This window comes from Peromyscus californicus, unplaced genomic scaffold (genome assembly GCF_007827085.1).
Source record: "Peromyscus californicus insignis strain IS unplaced genomic scaffold, ASM782708v3 Scaffold_14__1_contigs__length_90479793_seg_2, whole genome shotgun sequence".
Taxonomy (NCBI): Eukaryota; Metazoa; Chordata; class Mammalia; order Rodentia; family Cricetidae; genus Peromyscus; species Peromyscus californicus.
The window spans coordinates 71,994,352-72,007,639 of NW_026294436.1; the positions used below are offsets into that span (position 1 = coordinate 71,994,352).

The following is a 13,288-nucleotide window of genomic DNA, read 5'->3' on the forward strand; positions in this document are numbered from 1 at the left end:
ATCTGGGTACCTCAGTTGAGCATCTCATTTCTATAGTTGTCACTATACATCTCCAAGTGCTCGTCCTCAGGAACTGATTTTTTCATATCCCCATACATATATTTTCCCCTTAGACTAAGTCAGTTAAGATTTTTGTGTAGATTATGAATACTTCTGTGTATTAATTACATGTACTTTAAAATTATAATATTAATTTTAATTTATTGAAATAGATTTGACTTAATTTTTTTGAGACACAGTTTTTAATCTTTCTGATCTTTGTCAAATGATTTAGACTAACTAGACCTGACTTACCTTAGCTTTAATCCACGAATAATCAAAGGCACCACATAAGGTAACTATAATTAGCTTATATGTGCAGCTTTGGCTGTTCTGGTACTCACAATATAGACCTGGCTGGGTTCAAACTCTGCCTGCCTCTGCCATCTAAATGCTGGGATTAAAAGTCACTACCCCCAGTAACTTAAAAATTTTTAAGAAACAAAAATCAAGCTACAAAATTTTAAGCTAATAAAAGATAAGAGTAGAGAGGGAAATAGAAAAAGGAAAAACAAGTCGGGCGTTGATGGCACACGCCTTTAATCCCAAGCACTCGGGAGGCAGAGCTAGGCGGATCTCTGTGAGTTCAAGGCCAGGCCTGGTCTACAGAGTGAGGTCCAGGACAGGCACCAAAACTACACAGAGAAACTTTGTCTCAAAAAATCAAAAAGGATAAAAAAAGAAATATAAAATAAATATGTTACATGTAAGAAGTTATGAAAAAATAGAAAATTTAAATAAGCTTAAAAACAGTGTAACATGTTAAATGCCTATTTGATAATCATAATAATGAATGGGAAGCTATTAAATCAACCCATCATGAACTTACTTAGTTTTGACTGAAATCACTCCAAATTTACCTCAATAAGGAGAATTATGGGAATTATTTAATTCCTATGAGATAAAGAAGAATCTTTTTTTTTTTTTTTTTTTTAAGATAGGATTTCATGCAACAGTTCAGGCTGACTTTGAACACATTATTTAGCCCAAGCGTTGGAGTTACAAGACTGAGCCAAAATGACTGGCAGGATCAACATTAATATTACAAATAGAATTAATATTACAGATAGAATATCACAAATAAAAAGAAAATTTAACGTGAAAAGGACAAACGTTGTTACTTAGTGATGTATTTTCTCAACAAAATCATCTTTCTACTTCAGCATTATTCTAGTACCAGTAATGAGGTGGAGAGACACTTTTGCCACTACCTTGTATGGATACAGAAGGATGGCATGAAAATAGGACTGTTCCCTTCCTGTGAATGGATTCTCAGCAGCAGTTTACTCAAGTCACCTAGACTGGCAGAGCTTGGTACTTCCTCCTTTTTCAGCAGCCAGACCAGTTTGACGGAAAGAGAATTTTGTTCAGTGGAAGTGTACAGCATTACGTGACCTGGCACAAAGTATGCACACTAACAGATACTCACTTTCCTTTTCTTGTATGAGGGGGAAGGAAATACATAACTCAGAAGAATGCTGAAGAATCGCAGATGAAACATTACACAGTTCTTTGCCTACAGTCTCCTTTTTCAATGTGAAATAGAGCCCCATAGGAATTCCTGTCAGGGATGAAGATTTTCTGTCTCAGACACACTGACTCAGAATCTATATGTTTAACAAATTTCCCAGATGATTCTGGAATACATTAAAGTTCAGGAAGAACTAACATATCCAATAACCATCGGGAAATGACAATAATTTTTCAAGGGATTTCCCTTTTATTTTCAATGTATTAATTAAAATTTCATTACATTTCACTTATTATTTTAATTTATTGTATGTATATGTTGAAGAGGCCAGAGGACACCTTGCAGGGGTCTGTTTTCTCCTTCCACCTTGTGGATTCAGAGGATCAAACTCATAGGTCATAGGGCTTTGCAGCAGGTGCACTTGTACTCAGCAATTGCTCTAGCCCACATTTATGTTTTATATGATTACCTTTTGCCTGTGACCTCCCTAGCCAAGCTTTTGTCCAGTTCTACAGTTTCAGGTATGTGTTCCTTCTAATTCTCTAATCCAATCAGGAAGTGGTTGATTACCACTCTCTATGCCACTATTGAACCAGTGGACATATCTTTCCATGTAGTTCTGTATTTAAGTACACAGGATCTCCAGCTGAGTGTGATCCCTAACGACTTGTTACCTTCAACAGCCTGCATAGCACATCGTAGCACTATGAACGCTAGCTAGCAGAAAAGAAAGCAACAGCTCATTTTTGACTTAAGAGTGCATACCAATTTCTCTTTAAATGACTCTGTTCCATAACAGGCTGTTATGAAGGATGGAAATTGTTTCAATTATATATCGATGCCATAAACAAATAGAAGCCTGTCATATAACTCTAAGTGAATGTTAAATAATTTCTGAATGCTAAATATAAGAATTCAGCTGTTGTATGCTTATTTAAAGATGATTAATTGGAAGTTTCAGTACAGTAATTATTCAGCAACTAATTATTGTGGCTATTGCATTTCAGGAAGTAGGACAGACACTATAGACTGAAAACGGTTAAAAAAAAGCAACACTGCCCTACTTTTAGAATGAGGAAGATCCATACCATCTCACAGAAATTATACTACTGAATCATCACTCTTGTTAGTTGTTAGAGGTACAAGATGAAACAATAACAAAAACATAGATGTATTTAGGATAAGAAATACTCATTAGGACTTTTTCACATTGACATATTTTCCCACTGGTCTGCTAGATCACTGCATTTTATCACAACATAATATACTTTTTTGTGGTTTTTTTCTAAGTTGGAAAAACTGCTGGCCATTGCTTCCAGTTTAAATGACCCTTTCCATGGACAGGACATTTGAGTGGTGGTGGTGGGATGGAGAATGCTGCCTTGGCACTTGCCCATCTACTGGTACAAATTGTCTTGTCACAGTGGTTTAGAAACGTTCACTTTAAGACAAATGAATCACAGAACAGTTGAATTCCATGTTTGTGAGATAAGGGAAGCTAAAATTCCTTCTTGGATACTGACATTCTGAGCTCATGGAACTCACTGGGTAGCCCAGGTAACATCAATGAGGCCACTAAAACTTTAATATGGAAAATAGGTTTCATCAAGCCAAATTGTTCAGTGATGGTTTTTACGTACCGAAGGAACAGTATTTTGAGAAAGAAAGACTCCCATATAAAGCCCTTGAATTCTCTATGTAACCAAGGCTGGACTGGACTCACAGTGATCCTCCTGCCTCAGTTTCCCCAGTGAAGGGTTACTTCACCTTGGGATTTACTTTATAATCTTATCTATACTGGGCTTCTCCTTAGAGCGTATGAATCTATTAATGACCTCTCTATGTATGTATACAGGGAGAGGTCACATACATCCACCTGAGTAATATATATTTCTGATCATGTTTGAGTCCCCATCAGGGAGAACTGGGGGGCTATTTCCTGAATTAAATAATTTGTTAACAGCAAACTTCTTTGGCGACCCCTCTCTTCACTACTCACCGGTTCCTAAAGTAGTACTGAGTTTTTAGAAACGACGACCGAGCCTGAAGCTTGGCTAAAGTAGCCATGGCCTCCAAGCCTGGGGTTTACCGAAGTTGTTACTATGGGTCTCCATGGCAACTGGGCTGAACCAAGGGCCCTTCCGACTCACTCCCTTTTCCTTTCGCTCTATTTCATTTTCAAGTATCTGGCCGGAGAAGTCGGATTTTTCTATGTCAGAACCGACTGCAGCCGGCTCGCTCCGTTCTCCGCCGGCACTACTAGAGGCGCTGACAGGAACGGCCCGCCCAGAGCAGGGGAGCGAATGGTCGCTTCCGGCTTCCGGTTTCCGCCTCCAGCCCGCTTCCGGAAGTTCCTCTCAAAATGCTGAAGCGCTGTGTGCAAGTGGCCGGGGCTGCAGGAGTTGGAGTCGGTCCTCGGGCCTGAGCCTCGAGGCCGCGCTCCCGGGTGTCGTTGATGTTCGGGGCCGCCGGGCGCCCAGCGATCGGAGCCGCCGCCGCCGCCGCCGCCGCCGGGAAGAGCTGGTGAGACCGGCGGGGCCGCTGAGGACGGGGCGGGCGCGCAGGCGGGCAGCCCCGCGGGGCTCCTGGAGCAGGGACCACCGTGCCCTGGGTTCCTTCAGGCCTGGTTCCCGTCGCCCCTGCCAAACCGGTCCCCCTGTACCCAATTCCACGAAGGATGGAACTGCAGAACCCCGCAGTTCTGGAAGTTTCTTAGTGGGAGAGAGACATCAGGCTCTCATACTCGCCGCGCAGCTCGGTTTGTGTAAAAACTACAAGTTTTCCACCACCCAGGAGGTTCTGTCCCAGTTCAGGAGAGATGGGTGTTGTCCAGCAGCAGCCTTAAGGTTGGGTTGGAATTTGTCTTCAGTGATCATGACCCATGGCTCTAAGTTTTCAAACGGCTTTTGCAAGTCACAGTTTATCCTTATGGCATCCCTGTGAGAGGAGACGATCGCAGGCACAGAAAACTGAAGAGGCAGAGTTTCCCTGTGCCGGTGAGGGCTGGGTCTTGGATTTTCTGGTTGAAAGCCCTGGTCGTCGTCGCCTCCCTCCACCCCCTCCCCAAACACACACAAACACACCATTTCTTCCAAGGCTTTCCCCTGCGGATACACACAGTGAAACCAGAAAGTTAGTTATCCAGTCGACACTCCTGAAACATAAAAGTCAAAGAAATGTGATTTTAAAGTCCGTGCCTATTTCCAGAGTCGGAAAGAACACGAGAAAGTCTAATGGGCTGTGATTTCAGGTTCTTTTGCCTCACCCACAACTGAAAAGTTGAAGGAGCGTTTTACGCCAGATGCTTTATTTAGATCTCCTCGCTCTGTAGATCATTTTTTAACGACTGTCGATTTTCTTGTGACTTTTAAGTTCTCACAACTTTCAGTTAGTAAAATGGAGAATGGTTTTTAAATGAGCCATTTTTTAATTGATGTAATCAGCGTGGAATAAGAGACACAGTTCTTCATGTATTGGTTTTTATTAGTTTTGGCAGTTGTACATGGTGGAGGAACCACCGCACTAAATATGTTAAAGGGACTTCCCAGTAACCTGGTATTTCCTCTCAAGTGTACTCTTCACCATTCGGTATCTTGGTAAGGAATAGAGGGGGAATGTGTTCAGTAGATTGGTCTGGTCTTACTAGAGGAATTTGTATGGAAGTTGACAAACTAAAACACCTATGTCCCTTTTTACTCATTGCTCTACTTTCCGTTTTCTGTCACGCACAGATACCCCTGTTCATTACTCATCTATTACTTGAAACAGGATTTACTTGCTGGACTCTTTTTACTAGACAGAAAACTCATCATTTTTAATGAGATGAGGGTGTCTTTAGCACCTTCCAGTTCCTGTTTTTGAAAGAAATTCTTAAAATATGTCTTGATTGGCAGAAGAGATGTGTTCCGCAGAAGTGGAACCTTTGTTTCCTAGTGCATATAGACAACAACTGTGCAACCATTCAGCCTTCCCTCCATCCTTTCCTCCTTTATCACAGTGCTCCCCTTTGTCGTCGTCCCCCCCCCCCCTGCTCCCTGTTTGAGCTTTGTTCTATAGCCCAGGCTGACTTCTCTCTGGTGATCTGCCTGCCTCAGCCTCTCCAAGTACCGGCATTATAGGCCTGTGCTGCCTTGCCCAAGCTTTGATATTTCTTAACGCAATTTTTTGTTTTATTCATTGAACTGCCTTGCATGATTGTTTTATCAAAATTGTGAATTGCCCATGCTATTGGTGATTGCTACCACTAAGTAGTTCATTGGTGTTGGATCTATCTGTATATGTCATCTCGTGTAAATCCATAAGATCTCATGTAAGTGCACTACATTTTTTACATTTTAGATGACAACAGAGGCAAAGATAATTTAAATAACTTCTCTAAGTGATTTATTTGCAGTATAATTCTAGTGTACTTGAAGAAAATTCCTCACTACCCTAATCTACTAATCATATCTGACTAATGTATCTATAGGCATTTATGAATTAGAAAAATACATGTCCAGATTTGTAAACCAACCTGCAATTTCTGACATAGTCTATTTTTATTTAAATACCCTTTTGTGTGTGTGTGTGTGTGTGTGTGTGTGTGTGTGTGTGTGTGTGTGTGTATGTGGCTTTAACAATAGTAAAAAGCCATTAAAATGGATTCTGGATCTTTGCTTCTGGAATTTCATTCTTATTTGGTATGTTGATTTTCATTACATCTGGAAAACTATATCATAAAAACTTCGTGTTTTGAGTAGCTGATTTTTTTCAGAGGGGGGGTTCTTGATTTCCTAAACTGTTAAGTTTGTTTGATTCAACTTTGATAATTTGCCTTCATTTTTACACTTAAACTATTACAATGCTGTCTTATTCATGTAGAAGGAAAGTTAAAGTCTGTATTGTCTGAAGATTTTAGTAAAGTAACATCCGCTGACTCAGCCCTTGATTTGTACACCCTACACACTCTTGTCATTTGGTATATGTCAAGAAGTATGGTAGGTCCTCATTTAATTCTTAGCTCTTTTCATGTTCCTAATCTAGGAATTCAAGATATATATTTAGTAAGTATTTACTGTGCAATTATCATGTATAAGCAATAATCAAGACATTTCTTTTTTTTTTTTTTTTTTGGTTTTTCGAGACAGGGTTTCTCTGTGTAGCTTTGCGCCTTTCCTGGAACTCACTTGGTAGCCCAGGCTGGCCTCGAACTCACAGAGATCCGCCTGGCTCTGCCTCCCGAGTGCTGGGATTAAAGGCGTGCGCCACTACCCTAACAAAGCTTGCTGACAGAATGAATTACTTTTTAAATTCAAAATTTTTGTCTTGTTTGACTTAGACTCTGACTGCATTTCATTTAGGCATTTTTAAATGAATGATTTACATTTTGAAAGCAGTTAGAGGCAATGAGAAAAGTTTGGATGAGTTGAAGTCAGTCATTAAATGAAGTAACAGGAAATCAAAAAATGATCTTTAAGTTAAATAAATGAGCTCACGTTATTAAATCAGCTGAAAAGTAGAATTAGACTTTAGTTTTTCTTTTTCTTTAAACACTTAAAGGTCAACCAGTTAAGTTCTTAAAACCTTTTTCTAGAATAATGAGGAAAGAAAGTTGCCTCAGATGTCCCCGTGGCAAAGTGACAAAGCTGCAGCTTCCAGCAGACCCCACAACTGGATACCATCAGTGGGGCTTTGGCATCCTTGGGGGACGGATGTTCTTTTAATGAGAACCCTGGGATTCTTACCTGGGAAAGGAAGATCCTTTGCTCTACTCCTCTTGTGACTCACGTCTGTATATTAAAGCAGGAGTCAGACGCACTGCAGACAGGGTCTCAACTCTGCTGCCCAGGATAGCTTCCACATTGAGAGAATTCTGCCTCTGCCTCCTTAAGTGCTAAGGTTACAGGCAAGAGTCTACCATACCAAGCCATAAGACAGTATTTCTTTTTGTTTTAAGGATCAGGCTTTTCATTTATGTTCCTCTGTGTATGCCAAGGAGGTCATGAGAGGTTATAGGAGCCACATTCCTACTGTTCTGGCTTGAGATAAAGACTCATTTTAATAAATAACAGTATGATTAAGGAAGGAAAATTTTGAGTTCCAATGAGCAGTAGAAATTTTCACATTTAAGATAATTCTTATGCATGGTATTTTTGTTTGATTAGTCATAAAATGTAACCTTTACCTTTGGTGTAGCATCTTTTACCACTTATATGTTTATTTACCCATTACCATAATCTATACTATTATGTATTCATTTTCATCTAAGCCTTTTGGCTATTTGCTGTACATTTGTAAGGCCAAATAACCTTTCCTAAACAACTTTTTTTTTTAATCTTAAATAAAATGCAGTAGCTAACATGATGTGTAAGTAATATAATTCCATCACTATTTTCTTGTTTGTGAGTAGTCATATACCACACATTCATAAGCATAGTTCTTGACTTACTATGTACACACATTTATATTTATGTAGACCTATGGGTTATGACCCCTCGGAGGGTTTAATGACCCTTTTACAGGGGCCGCATATCAGATATCTAATTTATGATTCTTTTTTTTTGTTTGTTTCTTTGTTTGAGACAGGGTTTCTTTATGTAGCTTTGACCTTTCCTGGAACTCACTCTGTAGCTCAGGCTGGCCTCGAACTCATAGAGATCTGCATGCTGATGATTCTTAACAATAGCAAAATTACAGTTATGAAGTAGCAATGAAAATAATTTTATGGTTGGGGATCACCACAAAATGAGGAACTGTATTATAGGAGATTTAAGAGTTGTCCAGTTGATACCCTATTACTTGGAAGATGTTAGTGAAACAATGATATTAATTGCCTAATATTGTTGGCTCATCCACAGGGATTTTGCTTGGAAATGAGTTGTGGAAAAGCCAGAGCAAATTAGGGGTGAAAGGTAATTAACTCTGAATTGAAATAATATTAAATATTTTTTCTGTGTTTCTGCAGTTTTGAAAGAATCCTCTAATTTTCAGTCCATTTGTGTTTGAATGATGTCATAGAATTCACTGGATTCTTCAAGTTAGAATATTTTATTTTCTTAAGAGAAACAATAGAAAGTTGAGTAGTGGTAGCTTAATTTTAAAGAGATTCTAAGAAAATTTGCTTTCATTCTTAATCATATTGGTTATATTTTGTTAAACCTTATTAGTTATAGAAATTCTTTTCAATAAAAGTTGATAAGGAGCTGTAGAGCTAGATCTTCTGGAAAAACAATTAAGAGCACTGGCTACTCTTCCAGAAGACCCATGTTCAATTCCTAGGCACCCACATGGCAGCTCACAACCATTTATAACTCCTGTGTGTTAATAACGCCAGTCCCAGGGGAATCATCCAGCACCTCCTTCTGGAAGTGCATACACATATACATAGGCAAAATACTATACATAAAATAAAAATAAATGAGACAATTTTTAAAAATCAGTTGATGAGTGTCAATTGCAGTGGATTAAATGGTGCATTTCCCTGCTCAAACATTAAGAACATGGACTAATCCAGGCATGGTGGTTCCAGCTGGTGATGGCAGACCTCAGGCTGAGTGAGGAAGGATATCAGTTCAGGCTTTCAGGACCTGCACAGGAAACAAAGAAGCAGGCGTCATGACCACTGCCTTTTCTCATCTGAGGTAATGTGCCAAACTGCCTTTAAAATAAACTGAGATTTTACTTGGAGAGTTATTTAGTTATTAATATTTTTATGTCTTAACATGAAATTCTGAACTATCTGTTCACTCAATGATAAGAACATTCTTGTATTCAAAAAGCACTTATTCCTGAACCAATAATAGAACTTTTTAGAGAAAGGACCCCAAATTTAATGCCTATAAAATTGTCTTTAAGTGGGTTTTGTTTAAATATGCAATATTATATTCAGAGATAATAGGCTTTTCAGATTACATTTCTTCCAGAGAACTAGTGTTAACAGAAAGGAGCAGGTCATTCTTTGCAGTAAGAGAAAACAAATAGGCAGTTATTAACACACAAGTAATAGATAAAAGATCCATCTGACTTATGAAAATAACCAGAGTTATAGACCCTTGTTGGCTTGATAACTAATTCAGATGTGATGCATAGGTCACTTAATACCTTAGTCTGAAATGAGAGTTACATGTTGAAGCCTTTTGAAGGAAGAAAGAAATGTCAGCTGCTTTCTAGAGTTTCTTTAAAGTATGTGTTTGGATCACCGTGTGTCTGAAAACTGTTCTGAATCGACTTTGTTTATACATTCAGATTGGGAAAGGAGCGAGGTGTGGAACACACACTCCCAGGACAGCTGGAAGGCAACAGTATGGTTTTCAGTGGCTCACATTTTATTCTGCCAGCCCTCTGGGTTGTTTGCTGAACTCATTGCATCCTCAACAGTCATGCTTCCCTGGCTGTTGTGTTGATTTAGGTTTTCTAGGCCTCTTTTCTATTGAAAACAGTATAATTAGTAACTGACCTCGAGCTCTTGGCTTTGGTACTGGTGTTCATTAAGCTAGCTTAACTGTTAAAGCAGTGAAACAGAACTGTAGAATATATGGTGCAGGTGGGCAGCTGTACTTGATAAGCACTGGTGGGTGCCCTGGAATCAGATGTTAGGGCTTAAAATGCATGTCTGTCACTTAGATTGGTCAAAGTGGTGGATCTATTGCTGTTTCTATTTTGTTTGTCACCTCAAGGTTGTTGTGTGAGAATGAAATGAGGTAATATAGTTAGTAAATATTAGCAGATAGTAAATACTCAACTGTTACGTGAGATATGTAACCCTGTAAACAATAAAACCCATTAAATCACCACGTATGTCTTTAGGTTTTAAAATGAAAATGAAAAGTTACAAACTTATAGGGAACTTTCTAAGGCTTAAATTTTGTAGATGGTAGAGATTATATGTAACTGGAGATTATATAGACCAAGAGTTGGAAAGCTGGTTGGATACCACTTGATTGTATTAAAAATGAAAGCAAACCACCTTACGGGACTGGTTCATTTATGGCTGCTTTTATATTATGTGAGAAGCTCAGTGATAAGAGACTGCATGGCTTACACAGCCTAAACTATTTGTAATCTAGCCCTCTGCCAAAAGTGTCTTTACTCCTCTTATAAACTCCCCAGCTCTGTAGGCCTCCAGAGGACTTTTGGGAATATTTTGATGCCTGTTGAACTTAGTTTGAGAAGTGATAGGCCATGATTTTTATAAGAAAGGTAAACATCTGAAATACCTGTAACATTTAAAAAGTGTCACACCAGCAAATTTAACATCACTGGGAACTGAATTTGGAAAGAACTATGTACTTTATTAAAGCTCCAAAACACCACGGTTGCTTATGCTTGCTGACCAGAAAGATAGGAGACTGCTTCAGAGTCTGTTAAGGGCAGCCCTTATGGACCACCGAGGGGCCAGTTTGGAACGGAATACAGTTTCTCTATCACCTGTTTGTGAGTGCTTAGTGGCTTAGAGATATGCCCACTGTTTGGTTAAACTTCCTTTTTACATCTGATACACATTTTGGAAATCCCTGTCCATCTACATCTGATATTATGACAGTGATGAGGCAAAGTGTGTGGGAAGTAGAAGGTTCTATTCCTCCTTTCCTTAGGAGCTAACTTAGGGAGGGAAGGGACTAAGACAGTTTGAAAGTAGTTGGGGTTAGAAAAGGGGCAAGTGAGGAACAGTGATTTATTAGAAGAATGTTTCCCATGCTTACATAATAATCATTGAAAAATCCTGGGATCGTGTGTGTGTGTGTGTGTGTGTGTGTGTGTGTGTGTGTGTGTGTGTGTGTGTGTTCACCCATGTGGTTGCATGTGGACGCCAGACAGATATTGACATCTGAAGGTACTCCTCAATCATTTCTCCACCTTGTTCTTTTTGAGACAGAGTCTGTCATTCACCCTGGAGCTTGCTATTTTCTAACTGGCTGGCCAGCGAGCCCACAGAATCTGCCTGTCTCTGCCGGGGTGCTGGGGTTACAGGTGCGCAACACCATGTCCAGCTTTAAGTGGGTGCTGGGGACCTAAATGTAGATCTTCATGCTTATGCAGCAAGAACTTAACGTACTGAGCACCCGCCCCCTCTGCCCCAACCAGTTGATACTGTATTTAACTTGTCTTGAAGTGATTTCATTGTTAGGAACTTATCTTTAAGACAGGCCCTGCCGTGTATCCCAGACTGACCTCAGACTTAAGCTTAATTCTTCTGTCTCAGTTTCCTGAGGGCTAGGATTATAGATAGGTGTGTGCCTTCTCACCCAGCCATTCCTATGTCTAATTAAAACAAGACTTATGCAAGAAGTGTGTTAAGGGATCAGACTGAACATGTGAGACTTTGAATAGTGCAATCATATGCCTTTCTTTTAAAGGATATTAATTATAGCTGTGTTTAGAGTGAAATGCTTGTGTGGAGAACTAGGCTAGCACCGAGTGACTTTATTTCTCATTCTCTAAAACATACAGGCATTTCAGCCGAACAATGGAAGAGCTTGTTCACGATCTTGTCTCTGCACTGGAAGAGAGCTCTGAGCAAGCCCGAGGTGGGTTTGCTGAAACAGGAGATCATTCTCGAAATCTGTCTTGCCCTCTGAAACGCCAGGCCAGGAAAAGGAGAGGGAGGAAGCGTAGGTCCTATAATGTTCACCACCCTTGGGAAACAGGTCACTGCTTAAGTGAAGGCTCTGATTCTAGTTTAGAAGAACCAAGTAAGGACTACAGAGAGAACCACAACAATAAGAAAGATCATAGTGACTCTGATGACCAAATGTTAGTGGCAAAGCGCAGGCCATCTTCCAACTTAAATAACGGTGTTCGAGGTAAAAGACTTCTGTGGCATGAGTCTGATTTTGCTGTGGACAACCTTGGGAACAGAACTCTCCGCCGTAGGAGGAAAGTGAAGCGCATGGCAGTGGATCTCCCGCAGGACATCTCTAGCAAAAGGACAATGACCCAGCTGCCTGAAGGCTGTAGAGATCAGGACATGGACAACGATAGAGCTTACCAATATCCAGAGTTTACCCGGAATAAAGTTAAAAAAAGGAAGTTGAAAGTGATTAGACAAGGACCAAAAACCCAAGAGGAAGGAGGAGGTTTGGAAAGTGAAGAAATAAGCCAGACCAATAAAGACAAAATGGAGTATGAAGAACAAAAAGTCTCAGATGAGCTCATGAGCGAAAGGTAACTTTACTATTCTCTGCCAATAACGTATTTGTCTGCATGCTTGGGGATGAATGTATTTTGTATTTTAATTCTGTTTTAAGATAATTATAAATTACCATAATCATAGTGCTATTACTTTGTAACTAGGTTTGTATTTCTTTATAATTTATAGCATTTTCACACAAAGCAAAATTGCTTATTTGATTTATGCAAAGTGTTAGTTGTGTTATAACTGTCTTGATTTTCAGCTACAAAGAGAAAAAGAAATAGCTTTCTATGGGAAAGAATATGCTTTTGAATCACTGCACTTTAGGATATCTCATTTTCATGTAATTATGAAACTTCAGCCTTTGGAACATTTTAGGGTGCGTATTCATTATTTTGATTCCTGATGTTCAAAGTTCATACCCTGTGATGTGTGAGGCTTGGTGTATTGATCTATAACTTGCTGGGGAATTCTGATCACTTATAAAGACCTGATTTATGGTGTGGAAGCAGCTGATTTTGGTCCTTAGAAAAATGGGAATTGTAACCTTCGTATGTTGGCCGGCTATCTGTCCATCTCAGGAAGTAGACCACGTCTATTCTAATTGCCACATGCTCATTGTATGTCGGAGCAGTGAAGTGAGCCTCTTCCATTTATCCAGCTGCTTG

At 39.5% G+C, this 13,288-nt stretch overlaps 2 protein-coding genes across 14 annotated transcripts in view; one reads left to right on the forward strand and one right to left on the reverse strand.

Annotated features, from left to right (window-relative positions):
- Spata17 (spermatogenesis associated 17) overlaps positions 1-3,755 on the reverse strand; it is a 174,574-nt gene extending 170,819 nt beyond the window's left edge. The window contains 2 exon segments of the mRNA XM_052737958.1: positions 3,510-3,588; positions 3,591-3,755. Coding sequence (XP_052593918.1) covers positions 3,510-3,588; positions 3,591-3,624 — 113 coding nt within the window. The 5' untranslated portion in view covers positions 3,625-3,755.
- A 98-nt stretch (positions 3,756-3,853) lies between these two features.
- Positions 3,854-13,288, forward strand: part of Gpatch2 (G-patch domain containing 2) — a 306,528-nt gene continuing 297,093 nt past the window's right edge. For 4 of the 13 annotated variants that reach the window (XR_008218056.1, XR_008218057.1, XM_052737955.1 and 1 more), the window contains exons 1-2: positions 3,855-4,033; positions 11,939-12,652. Coding sequence is in view for 8 of the 13 variants with exons in the window: in XM_052737955.1 (XP_052593915.1) it covers positions 3,966-4,033; positions 11,939-12,652 (782 nt within the window). In the remaining 5 variants the exon portion in view is untranslated. Of the gene's footprint in view, positions 4,034-4,101; positions 4,507-8,379; positions 8,401-9,003; positions 9,130-11,938; positions 12,653-13,288 lie in introns of those variants that run through there. The other 9 variants (XR_008218058.1, XR_008218059.1, XM_052737949.1 and 6 more) reach the window with 5 other exon arrangements.